Source organism: Alosa alosa, chromosome 2 (genome assembly GCF_017589495.1).
Source record: "Alosa alosa isolate M-15738 ecotype Scorff River chromosome 2, AALO_Geno_1.1, whole genome shotgun sequence".
In the NCBI taxonomy this organism is placed as follows: Eukaryota; Metazoa; Chordata; class Actinopteri; order Clupeiformes; family Clupeidae; genus Alosa; species Alosa alosa.
This window is the reverse complement of record NC_063190.1, coordinates 21,781,463-21,802,420: the sequence shown is the minus strand read 5'-3', so window position 1 is coordinate 21,802,420 and position 20,958 is coordinate 21,781,463. Positions and strand designations below refer to the sequence as shown.

Sequence of the window (20,958 nt, the reverse complement as noted above, 5' to 3'; positions counted from 1 at the left end):
TGTAACCCCGACCAGTAGGCACGGCTGAAGTGCCCTTGAGGAAAGCACCTAACCCCTCACTGCTCCCCGAGCACCGCTGTTGTTGAGGCAGCTCACTGCGCCGGCCGGGATTAGTTTGTGCTTCACCTCACTGTGTGTTACTATGTGCTGAGCTGAGTGTTTCACTAATTCACGGATTGGGATAAATACAGAGACCAAATTTCCCTCACGGGATCAAAAGAGTATATACTTATACAATTCTACAGCATTGTGACAGAATTTGATAAGTTCACCAATTTTGTATTGACTCAAGCAATGAAATGAAGACTATTAGTTTTATTTGGAACGACTATTCAGCATCCATAAGTAGCCTAGTTCATTTTGACTGACATGACAAAGCAACTGATAGCCTACATGTTCAAAAGCATTTGCAATTTGTTCAGAGGAAGGAGAAATTGCTGCTATGATGTGCACAAAATGACTAAATTGTGGAGGTTGAACTAATAGTTATGAGAATTTTCATTCTGATCTGAGAAAAGCACCAAAGCGACTGAGAAAAAACTGTAATGTTCAAGGCTGAATTTAAAATTCCATGCTCACAGGTGGCACTGTGACTGGACTTTAGCCTATCCGAAGGCGGAAGAGGGAATTGTAGTAGCAGAGGAGTTGTAGCAGAGTCCGAAGTCTCTAAATGGATTCTTGAAATTCCCTAACAATTCTCACTTTTCGACCCATGCACATTATGCATATCATAACACTTATGTCGCCACATCCATCCTGGTCCTTTTGTTTCGTTTGTTTAAGAAACACATTAAGCCTACAAAGTGTCAAACACCCACACCGGATATACGCGTGTCAATCCAAGACTCTGATTGGTTGTCGAATTGGCGGTGGTTTTACACCCATTTTTCAAACAAAGTGTTGCAGCACGAATTTGCTTTTGTATGTGTGCGAGTTTTCTGTACTCTATCTTAACCTTTACGGTGTTTTGCAAGCTGGTCGAGTTTTAAGGCAGCTGTAAATATGGATGATTCTCCGGAGGACAGAAGATCTGAAGTAGATGTTCTTCAGGACATTTCAAATAAGTTCTCGAAGTAAGTCTGTCTTTGTACCGGGTTCTAACGTTAGTTGCATCACGGTGAACTCGCTCGGCAAGATGTAGGCCTAACACTAACACCTAACACTCTGATGTACAGTTGATTAAAACTAGTCGACGTTAGCTAACTGTGAGATGCAGGTTAGGCGAGCTGCTGGATAACGTTACATTGCTAGCATTTCATTCCTGCTAGACAAGTGCTAGGCCTATCTTTGACGTAGCCTTTCTACCTCTGGTGTGATGTGGAGATCCCATAATTGTAAGATAGCTATTATTGAGTCCATTCCGATCACTTTAATGGTAAACAATAGCCTACAAAAGTCTGGTGAAGTGTTGGAACTCAGTTTCATGACTTGCAGCAACGATGGTCTACTGTCTGTTATGTCAGAATTCGTCCCTCCGGTGAACATCATCGGGAATACATGTGAAACAGCCACATGTGTGACGTTGTTATTGCTAATGCAAACTTAATCTGCGATGTTTGGTTGACAGTTAGCCTACGTGGTAGAATTAAGTAGCATAACAGATCCAGTTAACCTTATAATTACTGGTGATAGGAAAAAAAATCATATACCCTGTGCTGGGATGCATCATGTATAATTAAAAAAAAATGGGTTAACCAAATAAGATGTTTTAATTTAGGCGGGCAAGCTTTTGACACTAAACATGTAATGCCCATTTTTCAGGTCCATGTCCATTGCCACAGTGGATCTTGACACATACACCAGGTACAGTATATAAAAGTGTTTTCAAAGTTTTTAAGATTGTTCATCCTTTTTTCTGGTAAATGAGCTGTGTAGCACTTATTTCTCCACCTCTGTTATTTATCTAGACATGTTTAGTCCTGCTCAAAAGCACAATTTGATTAGTGGGTGGGTCATCAACATTACCAACTGTGGCGATGCATCAACCAATTAACATATTATGCTCAATAGTCACTTTAAGGTATTTTTATGAATCTGACCTATCAATTAGAAGTTTGTCACTGATGAGTGGCTGATGACTGACTGTCTACATTATGGAGACATGCTGAAAAGCCCATTTGTGTGCAAAGTAGGTGGGAAATAACATGACATCGAATAAATATTTTCATGCTAGTGGACAAGCAGTTTTAGTTATTATTCAGAGCAAAATATTACAGATGTGTATTTACAGATGCAGATGCGTAATTTTTAATTTATTTAATTTTTTGTTTACCTCAGGAAAGCAAAAGAGGCTTTTAAGCAGGGAAACCCTACAAAATCCCTGGAGATTTTGAAAGAGGCCTACAAACACTACCCAGATGAGAAGATTAAGGGCCGAATACAGAAGCTGCAGGAGTTCATCAATCAGATGGATGCGCAGTCCTCAGATGACGATGATGAGTTCATAGAAGTCAACAACAGTGGCTTGATGCTAAACAAAAGGATTTATGATAATCTATATGATCACCAGAAACAAGGAGTGGCCTTCTTATATGGTCTCCATAGGGATGGAAAGACGGGTGGAGTTCTGGCGGACGACATGGGTTTGGGCAAAACTATCCAGGTGATCTCCTTCCTGTGTGGCATGTATGACTCTGAGCTGCTGCAGAACTGCCTGCTGGTGATGCCAACCACACTCATCACCAACTGGGTGCGGGAGTTCCAGAAATGGGTGCCAGGGATGAGGGTGAGAGAGTTCCATGGAACAAGCAAAGCCATCCGCAGCAAGAATCTGAGAAAGGTCCAAGTCAAAGGTGGCGTTCTCATCACCTCCTATCAGATGGTGATGAACAACTGGGAGCTCTTGAGCTCCATTGATGGGAGCGAGTTTTTCTGGGACTATGTCATCCTTGATGAGGCACACAAGATCAAAACCACATCGACAAAAACGGCCAAAAGCGTGAATGCCGTCCTAGCCAAGCATCGCGTGCTGCTAACTGGAACACCTGTGCAGAACAATCTGCGAGAGATGTGGGCGCTGTTTGACTTCGCCTGCCAGGGGTCACTCCTGGGAACGTATAAAACCTTCAAGACGCAATATGAAAATCCCATTACTCGGGCACGTGAGAAAGATGCCACCCCTGGCGAAAAGGTGCTCGGTTTCAAGATGTCTGAGAACCTCATGGAGATCATCAGCCCTTACTTCATGCGGAGAACCAAAGCAGAGGTAATGAAGAACGACAACGATGATCAAAAATCTTCAGAGGTAGACGACCAGCCGACACCTACGGGCGATGGAGGCTTAGAGGTGCCTTCGCTCCCCGAGAAAAATGACCTGATTGTGTGGACGTACCTGAGTCCAGTTCAAGAGCAAATCTACAGGATGTTTATCTCTCTGGATCACATTAAGGAGGTGCTGATGGCTACACGCAGCCCCCTGGCTGAGCTGACCATAATCAAGAAGCTCTGTGATCATCCAAGGCTTCTCTCAGACAAAGCCGCAAGTGAACTCGGTCTGCTGGGCGGACAAGACCATGCTTTGCCTGACATCGAGAACAGCAGCGGAGCCAGCAGTATCGATCGCGTCTCAGATGAGACCCTGATCTCTGAGTCAGGCAAGCTGGGGTTCCTCATTGAGTTACTAGAGCGCCTCAGGGAAGAAGGGAACCGCACATTAGTGTTCTCCCGGTCTGTTAAGATGCTGAACATCATACAGCGCATTTTGAAAAACAGAGGGTTCAAGATAGTGAGAATAGATGGCACGGTGACCGATCTCTCTGAGAGAGAGAAGCGCATTGGACGCTTTCAGAATGACCCGAGCGTCTCAGTCTTCCTCTTGACTACACAAGTGGGTGGCGTCGGACTCACGCTAACAAGCGCCAACCGCGTGGTGATCTTTGACCCCAGTTGGAACCCTGCCACTGATTCCCAGGCTGTGGACCGTGCCTACAGGATTGGACAAATGCGTAATGTCATTGTGTACAGACTCATCACCTGTGGCACCGTGGAAGAGAAGATCTACCGCCGACAGGTGAGATGGTTTGTGTGTGCAGGCATTTGCTACATAAAGTTGTGTCTTCTGTTTTGTTTGCATAATTGCTATATGCAAGTAAGCCCATTGCTCAAATGATGACAAATTAAGTAAATTAAGTACATCATGCGTGGTGCTTAACATAGCAAATGTACATTATCTACATGAAAAGCAACCTGAGATGTAACAGATGCTAATAACTAATTAGTTATTCATATTTGTATTCGTAAATTACTTCTCCTGTGTGTCTTCAGGTCTTCAAAGACTCCTTGATCCGACAGACTACAGGAGACAACAAGAACCCCTTCCGTTACTTCACCAAGCAGGACCTGAAGGAACTCTTCAAACTTGAGGACACTCGCACATCCACCACCCAGCTGCAGCTGGAGGAGCTTCACTCCAAGCAGCAGAGCGCAGACCCCGACCTGATGGAGCACATCGCCTACCTGTACACCAAAAACATGTTCGGCGTCTCCCACCACGACCTCCTGTTCTGTGTACAGCCAACCGAGGATGATGTGGAGGACAACGAGGCTCACGAGTACATTGAGAAGCGAGTGCTGACCGCTGAGAATCTGATGAAGGTCGAGTCTCAGATCCAAAAGGACCTGAAGGACTTTGAGCTGCAGCACACAGAGCCGAGGTCCCTGCAGCAGTCCGTCAGGAGAGGACGTCAGGACTCTGGCAAACAAAGATACGAGGATCTGGATCAGTCCCCCACGTTTCAGTCTGTTAAAGAAGAGGTCACAGCCTCTGAGTTCACAGACGAAGAACCAGTCATTGTTTTGGATGAACCTACTGAATACCCTGACCTCCCTGTTGCAAATGAAGTCGAGCTGGAACTGGATTCCTCACAAACAGAGGAGATGGAGTCACTCAAGAGAAACTCCACAATGAGTTATGACAATGACGTCATATGTTTGGATGATGACGAGACAACTGTGTCCACTGGACAAATAAAAAACCATGTGGTTATCAAGCAGGAACAGAACTCTTATACTAATGGCATTGAGGAAGACTATGGGGCTGGTGGAAGAAAGTCCTTAGTAATAAACAAGTCCTTTGAAGGAAATTCCAGCTTGGCTAAAGGCGATACCATAACGTCTGTGAATGATGAAGCAAATATGTCCACTGATTTCACAGAAAACCACCTGGTTGTTGAGGATGAGGAGAATGTCAGTTTTGCAGAGAGCAAGAGAGCCTCTCTTGCATACCGTGAGCAGGAAAGAGACATCATCACAGTCAATGATGAGGCGGTCATGTTTACTGAGTACATGGAGGAAGACCAGCTGATGGGTGAGGAGGAGGACCATGTTGTTACAAGGAGGAAAAAAGCCTTTGTTATCAATTCCAGTGATGATGAGGGCGATAATGATGGAGAAGATGAGGGGTCTGTCAGAGCAGACGAAACAGGAAATCTCTCATCGCTGGGAAAATCCAGGTTGTCTGACATGAATGACAAGCCTGATGGATCAGGTGGTGTGGAATACCAGCTGTTAAGTGATGAGGAAGATGACATTGTTACAAACAAGAAAAGGGGTTTTGTCATCCTCAGCAGCGACGAGGAGGGAGATGACGAGGAAGAAGGGGAGAGGTCAAAAGCAGACAGTGTCTCTTCGCGAGGAAATTCCCGCTTGGATGAGACGAGTAACGGACCAGACACGTCTGAACCTGGCGAAGACAAGCTGAAAAGCCAGGAGGAAGCTGACATCAGCTCAGGCGAGAACAAAAGTGTCTTTCTGACGTACAGCAGCGAGGAGGAGGAGGAAGAGGAGGGGGAAAGTATGGACAGGCAATCTTCAAAAACAGCCAGTTACACATCCTCCACCCCGGGAAATTCCAGGCTGACTGACTCTAATGGGATCATCTCTGGGGATGACAACGTCAACATGTCTGCCCTCATGGAGGACCAGCTGATACATGACAATGAAGACAGTGTCATTATTACTAAGAAAAAGAGAGCCTTCGTCTCCTACAGCAGTGAGGAAGAGGAGGGGGAAGAGGGAGATAGTGGGGATGTCGATGATGATGATGACGAGAGAGAGAATTTTCATTTCACCAGTAGCCTTATGTCTGTGTCAGGGGTTGGAGATCGCTCAGTCTCATCGGTTGCATCAAGGCGGTCTCTTGTAGATAATCTGATGGAGAAATTTGAGGACATTCTCATGGACGAGGATGAGTCGAGTGAAGAGATAGCTGACAGTGATCAAGAGAATGACATGTTCTGCACCCTAGATCAGTCAGGGTGATTGTATGATCATTAGAGCAGGTGAAAAATACCACTACCATCCTAAATGTCTACATCCAATGTGTACTGTCCTGTTTGAAAACTTGTTCAATTTTCATTATTTGTTCTTAATAAATAACTTGTTTTGCATTGATAGCATGTGTTAAGGTTATATGCAGTTCAGATGGGTCAGAATAGCGGAGTGGAATTTTCTAAAAGTGACTCATTTCAAACAAAGTTCTTGGGTGACTTACTCATTGTTAGGGCTAAGATAACCAAAACCTTACTTAACTTAGAAAGGGGAAATGAGGGGGGGGGGGGGGAGATTGTGGCGGCAAAAGATTACACAACAAAAATAATTGTTTACACATCAATTAGCTGTATGAAATAGAATTGAGTACATGTATAAGATGATTCATGACAATTCATATTTAAAGCATTATACTATGAATTGATACTAAAGTATAGAACTCATTTGTACCGTGGCTAAGTGAATATGTGTGAATATCTGAACTATGCAGCCCTACGTTTATTTTTCATTCATTCGTTGTATTTACGATTTACAGCCAAGTAGCTATCAGATTTCTCATCAGTGACAATCATCCAGAGCAGTAAAATAGCACATTCCTATGAGCTGTCAATATAATCGCACATCTGTAGTTTGCATTGAGATTCTCCTTATTATATTGCTTACATATAAGCCTATATATAATCAGCTTTTGTCAGTCCTTGGTGAAGGGTAGTGTAACTTTACATTTTGCTAACGAGCCAAAAAGCATCTTAGAACATACTCTTACAATTCAATGTTCTCAATGTGAGCAAATGGTATGAGGAGTCAGAGGCTTATTTCAACTTACTCTGTTCAGAATAAACCTGTATAAGAGACCATAGTTGATCTTTCTCTGTGCACAAACACTGCATATATTCTGCAAGCACTCATAATCTGGCTCCAAAGTTTATTTACAACGCACATGGATTTTTTGCAGTAAAGCAATATAAAGACTTGTCTTCAAGTTTGCTGCCATTCCTTTAACAAGTGTGGGCAGTAGGTGATCAGGGCAGGCAGGTGAAGTTGACCATTAAAACACGGAATCTGTAGGCCACGCTCACTTTCCGTACAGCTCAACCCCTCCATCCATCCATCATAGCCGAGAGAGATCTGGCATCAGCTGGAAGGGAGAACTCCAAACCCACTTGCCCGTCCCAAGAAAAACAAGCACAGGGTTCAATCGAGTTGACGCACTTTATTCCTAAAACAGAAGCCGCACCACCCATGTCTGGCACGAAATTCAAATATAATTATTTATATATTGCCATTTTTTCTGGGTCTAAATGTGTTGTATAAAATACTATATACGACAATGTACCTCTTTATTTTTAACACAGTGAAATCATTGCTGTACATGCCCTCCTCAGCAACAGCTTAGCTGCAATTCAGCCTCCCTGCCCCACACCCCCCAGCTCTCACACCGAGGCATGGACGTATTTTCCCCACCCAACCCCAACCTATTTCTTCTGTACAATGTGACAATACAAATATTCTGTCTCCCTTACAAAAAATAATATTCTAAAAGCAACCTACTGGAACTTCATTATATTTTTTGTTGTTTTTGTGTGTTTGTAATTTTTTTTAATTAAGACAATAACGCATTTTAGACCAATTGCTTTAAAGCAGGAAGGCAATATAAACCTTCTAGAACATTTCATATATAAAAGAAGTTAAGAAATAAAACAAATTATACATTTAGAAACAATAAATAAGAACAATGCAGGTATTCAAACAGGGAACTTCAGGGAGTTGAAAACCCATGGTTTCCTTTTAGATTGAAATGTCCCTTTGCTTCCAATAATTTACAGACACATTTCCGACACGAACCGGCTGATTCTGATGTCAAAGCACCTGCGGTTAGCCGTGATGAATATGCTCAGTGTTGCTAGCATCACCATCACCAACAATCAATTTCATTTCCATTCATTGCAGGGAGTCTTTAAAAACAGGTCAGATTACAATGATGAACACACCAACGGCAGAAAATCACACTGTTGTTCTTCATCTCGTGTCATGTGGCCGAGCTTCTTTACTCCCAAAACCACATCTTTCCGTTTTCCCGCTGACTCCTTCTTTCCCTCTTGCTGAGAGCATTTTGTTTTTTTCTTTACATAAGAGTGTCCTTGACATCAAAAGGGGGAGGCTGCACCGCAGGCATAATCCTGGGTCACAGCCAGCAAACAGGAACCCTTGTTCTTGTTCACATCTCCTGAGCCATCATCTTCGATTATAGAAAAATCCAGAGCACATCTGCACCTGCACACGCTACATCTCCTCTTCAGGGTGCATCTCCATACCCTCCCACCCCCCTCCACTGATGGTCTCTTCGTTCCCAACTGGTTAAAAAAAACAAAACAAACAAACAAAAAAAAAAAACAATCCTGCTCGGCTGTTTCACAGCCTTTGTAACGCTTCACAACAAGTTCATGATGAAGTTGTACATCTGGTTGAGCACCACAAAGTGGATAGGCAGACAGGAGCGGCGGTCCTGTGTGGCAGGGTCACAGGTCAGCCAGGACAGGGCATTGTACTGCTCCAGCACAAATCTGAGATGGGGAAAACAGGGATTATGAACGTTATTATGAGGACAAATCACTTTTCACAAATCAATGTAAGGTAACTGGTTGCGGCATACATATTTACATATAGATACAATTATCTAGACAAGAACAAAAAGATGTATTGACATACATAATTAAATAATACATAAATAGTATAAACCTTAACACATCAGGTGTAGTTCCTTAGAAATTAACCAATTGTTGCCTTTTTAAGTCTTTAATTTTTTTTTTTTAAATGAGTGACTAAGTTACCAAATGTAAAACAAGAAACAGACAGTCTTCATGTCAACAAGGCAGCATGTGGTGTGTAGGTAGTATGTGGTTACCTGAGTACGTCTGAGGTCTGATTGGAGTCGAGAGGGTGAGAGTGTTTGCTGTGGAGCAGCTCGTCTGACTGCACTGAGGATACATGAATATGTAGCGAGGCCTGGGGAGAAAGAGAGGAAATGTTTTTCATTTTCTCAAAAACACTTCCCAACAGCACCCCACTGGTGTACAACCAAACCACACCAACAGCATTGCCACAAATGTATCAACTAGTTAAAAAAAAAAAAGGGATAAAGGGCATGTTTTGTGAATTTAGAAACATCCATCATGTGATCCAGTCAAAAGGAAATAGTGCAGTGATGAGATACTTGAAACCATTCCCAGGTTCAATATTCCAAACCACATGCTTGCCAAAGGAGTCGATGGGCAAAATGCAACCCGTCTCCTTCAAACGGGCCAAGAACACATCACTAGAGATTTGTGGCTAAGTGTAACCAGACCAGCTGTAAATCTGAAGACGCGGACTGGCAGGCAGTGGGGTTATATGCAGGGCTAGGCACTTCAGCAAAGGACCCTGGGATCCTCATGCGCCAATCTGACTCATAACACGGGGGCCAGCGCTTCTCGCCACATGCCATCACAATCGGAGTCGCCTTCCTCTCCAGACTGTACATTGGAGCCAATCAGAGAGCAAAGCTAAATTATTTAAGTCCTCCCCTACCGGGCGGCCTGTTCAATAATGCATGAAGTCACGTGAGTCGGGACAGGTATGATGAGAAGTTGTCACGGAAACTGGCCCAATAAACACAAGGTCCGTCACTGACTGCACCCAGACAAATCACTTTAGGCACAGTGTGCGCTGTGAGACCAGGGGACACCAGGGGACTCCAGAGTCTGCCTTTAATAAACATCCCCCTAACAAAGCTCACACTGCTGCTCTAAAATAATGCCCAAACTCACATGCTACTGGAGATCACAAGATGGATTCTATTATACAGTAACGTTTTCCATTTAATATTTTATCACTGCATATATTTTTAAAATTCATCAACCTACACCTTTTGATTTAGGCCTTGTATCTGTCAGAATGTTGTGTCCGCCCTGGCTGACATAAACCTAATGGCAGCTGAAATACTGGAGAGGTGCAAACCACTGGGCACCAGAGTTGCGGGGGGGCTCACCTTGAGAAAGAGAGGGCACTGGTTCTGGGCTTGCGGGCAGGCCGACCAAAACCAGTCGGGCAGTGGGCCCGCTTTAGCCGTGGACACGAAGTAGCCGAGAGCCAGGGGCTGCTGGAGGATGTTGGGGGTCTCCTCATGAGACTCCATGCGATCGGTGCTCTGGCCCTAGAAGAAGATGCAGGAAGAAATGGATCAAAGCACTGGCACAATAAAGCAGCTCGCATTGAGGGGGGAAAAAGACACTTTATGCTGTTGCAATAACAATGTCTGCACAGTCGCATGGTTGTCATAAATCTACAATGGCAGACATCACTATCATTCATTATTCTTGCCTCATAACATTCTTTAGCACTGAATTTAGGAGTTCTAAGGCCAAAAGAGATCTTCCATCATCTGCCCAGAGAGTTATAATGCCCTGGAATTTTGGATTACGTAGCATATCCTGTCCATCTGAGAAATCCTGTTAAACTTTGTGATTCATTTCTTACCATCCATGATTTTATTGATGACTATAGGAATCATGTTAACCATGTCCATATGGCCAAAAACATGTATCATTATTTCAATGAATTGATGTATTCATCATGAGTGGAAAAACTTCACATGCACGGTATGGCCACTTAATGAATATAAGCCCAAGACTTCATCCATGTAGCATAGTGCAGTGGGCCTACCTTGCTGCCGTCTCCTCCGTGGTGGTAATGAGATCCTGGCGAGTGCACCGGCGAGGTGGTGGGGGAGGCTGGGAGGATGTTGATGATGTCGGGGTCCACCATTTCATTCTCCTGCTCCAGGAGGTCAAAGATGCCACCTATTGCGTCTGATCCATCTGAGGAAACCATGTTTCAGAAAGAAAGACAAGAGGAAGAGGCGAGAGTTTAGGTTATGCGAAGGCTGCAGCGAATAAAGAAACTTCTGGGAAAAACCTAGAGAGAAGGTTCTAGAAAGAAGAACCTTCTAGGAAGGCTAGAAACTGAGGTCTATAATGAATAAAGAATCTTCTAGAAGAACCCTCTAAAGGTGAGAACTTAAGACACAGGGAGAGGGGTAGGTTGGGTAGAGGCGAGTGGCCTCACCGTTGATGGGGTTGAAGGCAATGTCGATGTTCTCAGTGGTGTAGTTGGAGGTGGCCACCTGGACGAAGGCAGAGGTGGGGAACACCAGGATGTGCGTGCAGGACGTGTCCTGAGGGGTGCTCAGCTGGGACGTCTGCATGTTCAGGGTGGTGCTGCGGCCAAACACCGAACCCGTCGACACAGAGTCTTAAAGGCGCAGGGGGAGGGAGAGAGAGACAGAGAGAGATTTTTGGTTAGGGATGCCCTACAAGCACATTGTCTAATCTGCTATAGCTAAAACAGCAACTTCATTGACACCTAAACCACCAAAGCATTAACAAAGAAATACAAATAGCTAAAAGTTGTTTTTTTTTTATTACACCGTTATTACGCGTTAGTATCATGCTATTACCATGGACAATTCCAACCTCTCCGAATCCGACCTGTTAATCATGAGGCAGTCAGGGTCACAGGGCCTCTGTATCTCCTCCACATTCCTGTCAACTACGCATGGTGTCCGTGGACCGTTACTGTCTAAATGTCCGTTTGAAAAATAAATCTGTGGGCTGGAGCCCTGGCCTCATCGACCCGTTGTTGCATCTATGTACAAATGCGTTCCCATAACTAAAGAAAAATCTGCTTTATCTGAATGGTAGGAAAGTACGCACGCCCGCATGCACAAACACAGACACTCTCGCTTTCTCACACACACACACACACACACAAACACAGACACTCTCGCTTTCTCACACACACACACACACGCATGCACGCGCGCACACACACACACAGTCTGACAACTTTTCATCACTTCTCAAAATAAACCCATTGATCTTCAACAGCATCCCATCATCTGAAAAATCAATGTGGTCCTGAAAAGGTGTTTTATGGCTGGCCTCAACACTGGTCTGGCTGCAGTGGATCTGATAGGGACAGCAGTTACATGCATTATGATATGCTGCTGCCATCCATCACTCACACGGACACAAACACTGGCTTTTCAACACACACACACGCACACACAGGGAAAGCTGTATTACCTGGCATGATGACAAAAGAGCCCTGGGGCTCCAAGGCAACGAGGCAGGCGCTGAGGATGCTGGGTGTGTCGGCGGCAGAGATGCCACACATCCTGCACATGTCCTTCAGCCGGCGGCTTAGAGACTGCAGATTCCTTCTGCTTAGCAGAATACTCCAGTCTGAGGAGAGAGAGAGAGAGAGAGAGAGAGAGAGAGAGAGAGAGAGAGAGAGAGAGAGAGGAGGGAGAGAGAACGACAGACAGAGAGAGAGAGAGAGAGAGGAGGGGAGAGAGAACGACAGACAGACAGAGAGAGAGAGAGAGAGAGAGAGAGAGAGAGAGAGAGAGAGAGAGAGAGAGAGCAGAGGAGGGGAGAGAGAATGACAGACAGAGAGAGAGAGAGAGAGCAGAGGAGGGGAGAGAGAACGACAGAGAGAGAGAGAGAGAGAAGGGAGAGATAGTGAGAGTGCAGAAAAGAGAAAAAGAGAGAGGAACAGGGGAGGCACATGGGAGAGGGGGGGGGGGGGCAGGAAGCACGAGAGAGTAAGAGAGAGAAAGGAGGAGGGGGTGGTGAGGGTATAGGAGGGAAGAGAATGGGGGGGGGTGCAGGGAACAGAAGAGTTACAGGGTAAAGGTGATAGGGAACGGAGGGCAAGAGGAGAGAGGGAAGAGAGAAAGGGGAGAAGGATGGGATTAATACAACAGGCAGCGTCAAGCAGTAGACCACCGTGCATAGCTTCAACTCACTAGCTACAGGCTTGGTAAATTAAAAACATAAGGGGCAAAAGAAGGATGGCTGTAGTGCCAATAAATGAGACTGATCAGAGTAGCCAAACTCCAAAAGTATGAAGCCAGTAATTGCTACATAACTTGTTTTTCTCCAAAATGGCTACACATGTCAAAGAGACCATTATCTCTCTATTGGTTTCTAAACGGTTCACATGACAAGCTCTGGCAGGCCATGAAAAACACAGAGCCAAACAAAGCTGCGCTCGCGGGATAATAGTCGAGTAAATAACCCGTCTACATCACAGACGAAGACGCCACGTTCCCTCAGCCAGCCTCGGCGCGGGCCCAAAACATGCGATTACTGCGTGATGCCAAACAGAACAGATCACGAAACGACACAAACAACTCCATCAGTGGGAGTGCAGTAGCGAGTAGTCGAGTGATGCCTGCCTGCCTGCCTCACTGGGGGAGAGTTATGTTATTACGCCGAGGTAATGTTTTGTCGCTGTATTATTGATGCGTCAGTGGCTTGGGAGATCTCGTAGGCGGGGCCAGGAGGAAAAAAAAGACAGAACACACCATTTCCAGTCCTGTGTGAGTCACAGTAAAGATGCAAAAAAGCGGGAGAAATGCACTAGAAGTGCACACACACACACCACCTCACACACACAACCACCTACACACACACACACACACACCACCTCACGCGCTCTACTCGCCTTCTCCAGCAAAGAGGCGTACTTGAGAGAGCGAAAGTGGCATAACGAGCATCGCCGCACAGTGGGTGTGTCTACTCACCTCTTAACTCGCCGTGTCCTATCCGCCCGAGGCGGCCAATCACGACTCTCCAGGGCACTGATGTCATCTGCACCAAACCCAAGCACCAATCCCACAGCTTTTGCAGGCCCACTCTTCGGGCAGAGCCTTTTTTCCTCCTCGCCCTAAAAACACACACAAGCAACATATCAATTATAAGTCAATTTACAATACATCACCAGCAGCTCATAATGGCTATAACAGAGTCAAAAACACAACAGCAGTTTACAATGTCTATATCTCAAACACAGACACATCCTGAATTTGTGTCCATATTATGAATGTATGAAACCAGACTGTCTATAATGAGAACCAGAACTAGAGTGTCTAATGAGATTAAGTCTGTGATAAAGAGGTGTGTGTGTGTGTGTGTGTGTGTGTGTGTGTGTGTGTGTGTGTGTGTGTGTGTGTGTGTGTGTGTGTGCGCGCACACATTTCACCTGTTGGGCACGTCGATGCTGATGATGCACGTCTCCAGCAGCTCTCCGAACTGGTCGGTGCAAGTGGCAAGCAGCCAGCGCTGGTCATGGGACAGGCAGTAGCCCACGAAGAGCACGTTGTACTTCTGCGAGGCCTCACCGAACGTCTCGCCCAGCTCCGTCTGTTTGTCCTTCACTGGCGCCAGGATGAACGGCGGCGTGTACAGCCGCAAGCACTCTGGCCTCTGCCGCAGGAGGGAAGGGGTCAAAGAGGACAAAGGTCAAGCCCAACCTCAACATAAACACAACAACTGTAACCACATATCAACTGCTGGAGGTCTGGGCTGGTCTCTAGGAGTGTGAGCATTTAAGGCAAAGAGCCCTGCAAGGCATTCATTCGTATTCATTTATCAAATAAGCGGGGCAGGCTAGAACACAGGAGACTGTAGGGGGTTGGAGCAAATTGGATTGTGGGAGTTATTCGGCGGATGAGCCCTGGGAGTAGAGCGGGGTGCCAGACTATGCGGGCCCGATCCCATTAGCGAGGGCCCGCGCCAGCCAGCCACCCAAGCAGATAATGGAAAGGAAACGCACGCGAGGTCGGCGCTCTGAGGCCGCCTTGGTCGCTTTCCAGGTGCGGAGAGGTTAGTGTAACAATCTCCACAACTCATTGCTCTACCCCAACAACTACTACACCACCCCCTCAGAGAAGAATGCACTGCACAAAGGCTCGGGGGGGAAAAAAGGCTAAAGAGAGTGATTCTGGGAGTGGTGATGGTGTGAGTGTGTGTGTTAAGAGACAGTGAGTGTGTGGGAGAGACAGTGAGTGTGTGGGTGGGAGAGAGAGAGAGAGAGAGAGGGAGGAAGGGGGGGAGTGAGGGGGAGAGAGAGAGAGAGAGAAAGAAAGAGAGAGAAAGAGAGGGGGGGAGAGAGAGAGAGAGAGAGAGGGAGGAAGGGGGGGAGGAGGGAGAGAGAGAGAGAGAGGGAGGAAGGGGGAGTGAGGGAGAGAGAGAGAGAGAGAGAGAGAGAGAGAGAGAGGAGGGAGGAAGGGGGAGGAGGGAGAGAGAGAGAGAGAGAGAGAAAGAAAGAAAGAAAGAAATGTGTGTGTGTGTGTGTGTGTGTGTGTGTGTGTGTGTGTGTGTGTGTGTGTGTGTGTGTGTGTGTGCGCGCGGAGTGTTGCACAAGCATAGCTTCTTTTCCCACAGTGCTTTCTGTCTACTAGTTTCACTTGCTTAACACGGAATCCTGGGCTGTGGGGCTGCCTTTTTTAGAGCACATTTTTACACCAAATAAACCACTTCACAGACATAAACCAACTGTCATGTGTGGCATTCACGGTTAAGGACGTTATGTGAAACCAAATTAGCGCAGTTGAGGCTTTCACCGTTTAGGGAGAACATTGTGTGGACAGGGTGTACTCTTGGAGTCAGGCTTGTGGGTGTGAGATGTTTCATTCTTAAAGAGTTTACAAGGGTGCTGGGTTTTTTTTTTACTCCACTGACCTGTGTGTGATTTGGCAAGAATAAAATGTCAGTGACTCAGTGTTGAGGGAATTAGTTTTGGAAATGGTGGGTGGAGTGGAGGTTGTGGAGGTTGTGGAGGTGGGGGGTCAGCAGGGACTCATTTGTACTTAAGACAGAAAATGGATACGGACTGAGCCTTCAGTCTGTAATCTGTGTTCATTATGTTCTTCTGCATGTTGAAAGCTAACAGACACGGCCAAACGGACAAATGTGTTTTCGTATGAAAAGTTTGCATAAATCGGGCTTCAGTAGAATCGGTCTGCGGTACCTCTGGGCTCTTGAGGGCAGTGTCCAGGGCCAGGCCCGGGCCGAAGCCCGTCAGTGACTTGACGTTGGTGGAGGCGGGCAGCGGCCGCCGGCACTGGGAGAAGACTGAGAAGGCCAGGGACTTGAGGTGCTGGGCATAGATGTGGCGCTCCTCGCTCCGCACAGGCTGCAGCAGGTACTGACATGGGATGATCTGAACACACACACACAAATAATCACATTAAACATTAAATTCTAAAAGTGCAAAAAAAAAAAACACACATGCCAACACACAAACAAATGCTAACATACCAACACACACCAAATACAATATACACCAATGCGATAACACCAAATACAACTTAGACCAATGAGGTAACACCAAATACAACTTAGACCAATGAGGTAAACTTATTCGAGTTAAGACCAGCCCTGTCTAAGAACACATGAAGACACGTGACAAAGTGAAACAAGATTTTTTATCAAATTAAGTGAGCAAAACAGGTCATGCTAGTGTGCTTAGAAAACCACAACTGACACTTCCTTTTTTGTCTGATCTTAATGCAGTTATATTTGGAGTGTGAGTTCACAGGTGCAAGACAGCTACTAGAGCAGAGGCAGTTTCCTGCACACAGGGGCTTGGTGTGTGTGACGCCACAAAATGAAAATACAACTTCATTTGAAAGTCAATGTTATTACAGCTCTGAAATAGACTTCACACAACTTCAAATCTGAGTAATCAGGGCACACTGTGTGTGTGTGTGTGTGTGTGTGTGTGTGTGTGTATATTTGTGGGGTGGGCTTGCTCAGAGGTGAGCATAACAGTTCGAAAGCAATGCTGCTTACATCACACGGTGGCTATTTATTCCCTTACAGTGACACCGTATGACAGAGCCAGAGAAAGGGCGGGCGTCATGTGCGCAGAACATGACTACAGATCTGCTTACTCTCATCTTTCATACGCAGCAGTACAGCCAACAACACTGCTACACAGCCTTCCCTGGCACTCTATTGGAAATAGTGTTCTAGGCCATGCATGCCGGGGATGAAATAATGAAAGTCCTACCATGCATTGGTTCTACCTGTGCACTTAACACTGGCTGAAAGGTTGAGCTGAAAGTAGTATCAGTTTGGTTTAGTGAATGGTTGGGACAAATAGGTGGTAGGACCTTTAAGCACTCTGTATACAGCCGCCAACATGAGTGTGCCAACACTTACGTACGCCACGTACATCAGCACCTGTGGCAGAGTTCTATGCTGGTGTGTAGGGTTGTATTGAAAACAATAGAATCTAATGTAATAGAACGCTAAAAGCAGACTGCACCGCACTCATGATAGAGTGACCGGTGTGGAGGGGAGTGGGGGTAGGGGATGGAGGCTCACCTGCACGGAGATGGAGTTGCGGATGTGGGGCGGCAGGTGCTGCACCAGTTCCAGGTAGCAGCGTAGCAGGCCGAGGGTCCACACACTTGAGTGGGCCGACGTGCCGTCCGCGTCCTCGTACGAGAACGGGTCGACGATGTAGATGACGATGGCCGGCGGGTACGTGATGGCGTGGGAGTCGCCGTCCGTAGGCACACCCACCTTCTCCTTCTCCATGGTGCTGGAGAGAGAAAGAGAGGGAAAGAGAGAGAGGGAGAGAGAGAGAGAGAGAGAGAGAGAGAGAGAGAAGAAAAATCCCATGGTTACAGGAGCTAATTAGGACAGATTTAATGATTTGAATAACGAAGAAACAAAGTAAAAGAAATACAGCAATACAATTGAGCAGTTGTGCACAGAACATCCAATTATGAAAAATGACTGAAAAGAATAAAATGTGCCTCCCGTCTCTCATAAAGCCATCACTGTTCTTTTTTCAAAAAAAAGATTGCATTACCACACATATTAACATTGCATTACCACACATATTAACACTATTGAACTCAGGAACTCAGAACTCCACGGTAAAATCAGCTGCAGGCTTACTGCTGCACACCCAATGATAGGCAGTCCATGAACTCATGTCATGTTAACACTCATGTCAATTTAATCCAAAGGCAGTGAAAAGCTCCCTGGGTCTGGCAAGCGTATGCATATTTTTAACTGGCCTTTGTCCAGGTTCCCAGAGCCTGTGAGAGAGTCAGTGGTCAGACTTTAAGTCATTCTGCATCACCAATGCTGAAACTGTTTGGAGTAATTTATTTAAATGTATTACATTTGTAATTAATTTATTTGAATGTAATCTATTTATTTTAACATCACTGCCACTAGCTAACCTCTTGCTTGTTTGTGCTGTTCAGCAGATCTCTCCACATACTTGGGAGAGACAAGGGTGTAAAATAATCACTAGACAATCCCCACATCACAACCCTGTGGATTTTCACACACACACACGGGTGGTGAACCTGAGCAAGGTATTGTGTACAGCACGCGCCTCACCTCTCGGGGGGCTCCGTGGGCGCTGGCGTCTGATTCACGCCGGCCGTGCCGTCTCCGGGGAGTCCGGCGTTCTGGCCGCCCGTCTGCTGGTTCATGGAGCCCGCCTGTGCGCCCATGCTCCCGAAGGGCGCGAAGGAGCTGGATTTGGCAGACTGCATGGCACCGGCGCCCTGGGGGCCCGAGGACGACGATGACGACGACGAGGTGTTGGACGAGGCAGGGGTACCCCCGGCGGTGCCCGACGCCAGGCCTGCGGCGTTGGCACTGCCGTTGTTCCCGGGGCACCACAGCTGGAGACGGGCGCTCAAGGACTAGACACCGGGCCGCGGCCCTGGGAGCCGGTGGAGCCTGAGGACTGTGCGGTTGAGGATTGGCTGGAGGCGGCAGGGGCGGGGTTTGGCTGGGTGAGGAGGGAGGCATCCAATTGCTGAGCAGAGAGGTATGGAGCTACAGGAGAGAACAGGAAAAAAGAAAAGAGAAAAAAAAGAGTCAACAACATGCAGCAAAAACAAAAACATTTCTACACAGCAACATGCATCATCATAATGTGGCTGTAAGAGTGAGTATTCAGGGTCATTTATGTTGAACTGGTGCCATCTGTGTAGATTTATTCAGATGTGCTTCCTCACAGTCAAAACATACCGAGGTCGTGCCTGCAGACTTGAGCGAAGAGCTTGAGCTTAGCGAAGGAGTCGTTGTTGCCACTGGCTGCTTTCAAGAACCAATCGCTGACAGGTTGGTCTGAGAGCTTCTTAGCGGCAGCCCCTCCCACTCTGACGATGCCGTCTGCGTGGAGCTTGGAGATGGGCCGGTGCTGGCCGAGACGACAGGACTAACCGGGGGGGGGGTTAGGGGAGGAGAACATCTGTTAGTACAGCACGGGCCAAAAGTCAAAATATTCTTGTTTACTTCATCAGCTACTGATGTAAACAAGCGGCCAAAGCCTTAATACATTTGATCTATTGAAATATATTTATATACTTCAGACCACAACCACTAACACACTTGTATGCACACAATTCACAGATGGATGGACAGACAGACAGACAGACAGAGTGTACACACCTCATAGACGGATGTGAGCTCCTTGAAGAAGCTCTTGGCTCCGCTGAGTAGGGCGTCGGTGTCTGGACACACCACCAGGTAGCCCACGTCTCGCTGCGAGCCAAAGGGGTCCAGCAGCAGCTTCTCCCAGTAAGGGAGGCCGAAGGGGGACAGCACCACAAAGTCATACTCGTAGCCCACCAGGAACGTGGGGATGGGCAAGGGCTCTGGAGACTCATCCGTGCCTGTGAAGGAGAAGGAGGGAGAAAGTAGGAGAGAGAGAGAGAGAGAGAGAGAGAGAGAAAAGAGGAAAAGGGAGTGTGAAGATGCTGACTACATCTTCCCTGTTTTAGGACACTTTTTAATTCAATGCACTTTTGCACATGTTCTTGTCTGCATGTTAGCTGACTAACTGTCTGCAGGTGTTTGTGTAAATTTGTTAATTGGGCGACACCCACTCTGGTGCCTTACAAAAGGTCCAGGATTTTGGTGTGTGGAGGCAGACTGATGTAGATGTGCAAATTGTATATGTAACAGCCATTTTAAAACAGTTTGTTAAAAAAAAAAAAAAGACTGTTTTCTACAAACAAATAGCTGGACAGTGTTTAATCTTTTAAAAATGCAAGATGAAGGTCCATATTTTTCACAGGGAGATATTGAATGGTCTTCTGATACTGCTGGTTATAAAAGCCAGAGCCAAGAGCTTTCAGTTGTGATTTTTTGCGAAAATCAAGCCAGAGAGCGGTAGTGGCCTACTGATCCAGAAATGGAGCAGTCTGCTTTTCATCTACCTGGCACTTTGTTTTACAGTGAAAAATCTGGCAAGGCAGAGCCAGTTAGGAGAGGAATTGTAACATCCTCTGTTGCAGGCTCACAGCATTGTGTGTGTTGATCTCTTACCATACGAGCCTCGTCCAGCCATTTTGTGGAACTGCTGCCAGGTCAGAGGACCCTGGACTCCCCAGGAGCGCAGCGTCCTCTTCTTCTGGATAGCGTCCTGAAGAACAGGCTGGAGCGAGAGCAGAACCCGCAGAACGTCCTGAGAGCACAGAGCACTCACATCCACCGCTACAGACAGAGAGAGGAGAGAGAGAGAGAGAGAGAGAGGGACAGAGAGAGGGAGGGACAGAGAGAGGGAGGGAGGGAGAGAGGGAGGGAGGGAGAGAGGGAGGGAGGGAGAGAGGAGAGGAGGGAGAGAGAGAGAGGGAGAGAGAGAGGGAGGGAGGGAGGGAGAGAGAGAGGGAGGGAGGGAGAGAGAGAGAGAAAGAGAGAGAGAGAGGGAGAAAAGAGAAAGAGAGGAGAAAAGAAAAGGAGAGCGAGGAGAAAGTAAGGAAGAGAGAGAGAAAGAGAAGGGAGAGGGGAGAAATAGGAGAAGGAACATTAGACAATAACATAT

At 46.5% G+C, this 20,958-nt stretch overlaps 2 protein-coding genes across 2 annotated transcripts in view; one reads left to right on the top strand and one right to left on the bottom strand.

Moving 5' to 3' along the window:
* The first annotated feature begins 849 nt into the window (after positions 1 to 849).
* ercc6l (excision repair cross-complementation group 6-like) lies at positions 850 to 6,509 on the top strand. The gene is made up of 4 exons (XM_048229080.1): positions 850 to 1,073; positions 1,762 to 1,803; positions 2,278 to 4,009; positions 4,264 to 6,509. Exons 1-4 carry the CDS (start codon positions 1,003 to 1,005, stop codon positions 6,256 to 6,258), a joined length of 3,840 nt encoding a protein of 1,279 aa, XP_048085037.1. The 5' UTR covers positions 850 to 1,002; the 3' UTR covers positions 6,259 to 6,509.
* A 956-nt stretch (positions 6,510 to 7,465) lies between these two features.
* med13a (mediator complex subunit 13a) overlaps positions 7,466 to 20,958 on the bottom strand; it is a 68,321-nt gene continuing 54,828 nt past the window's right edge. The window contains 15 exon segments of the mRNA XM_048229068.1: positions 7,466 to 8,831; positions 9,173 to 9,273; positions 10,295 to 10,459; positions 10,969 to 11,123; positions 11,371 to 11,556; positions 12,390 to 12,548; positions 13,895 to 14,037; positions 14,353 to 14,576; positions 16,123 to 16,314; positions 17,484 to 17,703; positions 18,519 to 18,805; positions 18,808 to 18,965; positions 19,161 to 19,350; positions 19,584 to 19,807; positions 20,463 to 20,630. Coding sequence (XP_048085025.1) covers positions 8,699 to 8,831; positions 9,173 to 9,273; positions 10,295 to 10,459; positions 10,969 to 11,123; positions 11,371 to 11,556; positions 12,390 to 12,548; positions 13,895 to 14,037; positions 14,353 to 14,576; positions 16,123 to 16,314; positions 17,484 to 17,703; positions 18,519 to 18,805; positions 18,808 to 18,965; positions 19,161 to 19,350; positions 19,584 to 19,807; positions 20,463 to 20,630 — 2,705 coding nt within the window. The 3' untranslated portion in view covers positions 7,466 to 8,698.

Coding starts and splice junctions, on each gene's coding strand:
- ercc6l (XM_048229080.1), top strand. CDS start 1,003: ATGGATGATTCTCCGGAGGACAGAAGATCTGAAGTAGATGTTCTTCAG. Junction 1,804..2,277: donor GATCTTGACACATACACCAG/GTACAGTATATA, acceptor TGTTTACCTCAG/GAAAGCAAAAGAGGCTTTTA. Junction 4,010..4,263: donor AGAAGATCTACCGCCGACAG/GTGAGATGGTTT, acceptor GTGTGTCTTCAG/GTCTTCAAAGACTCCTTGAT.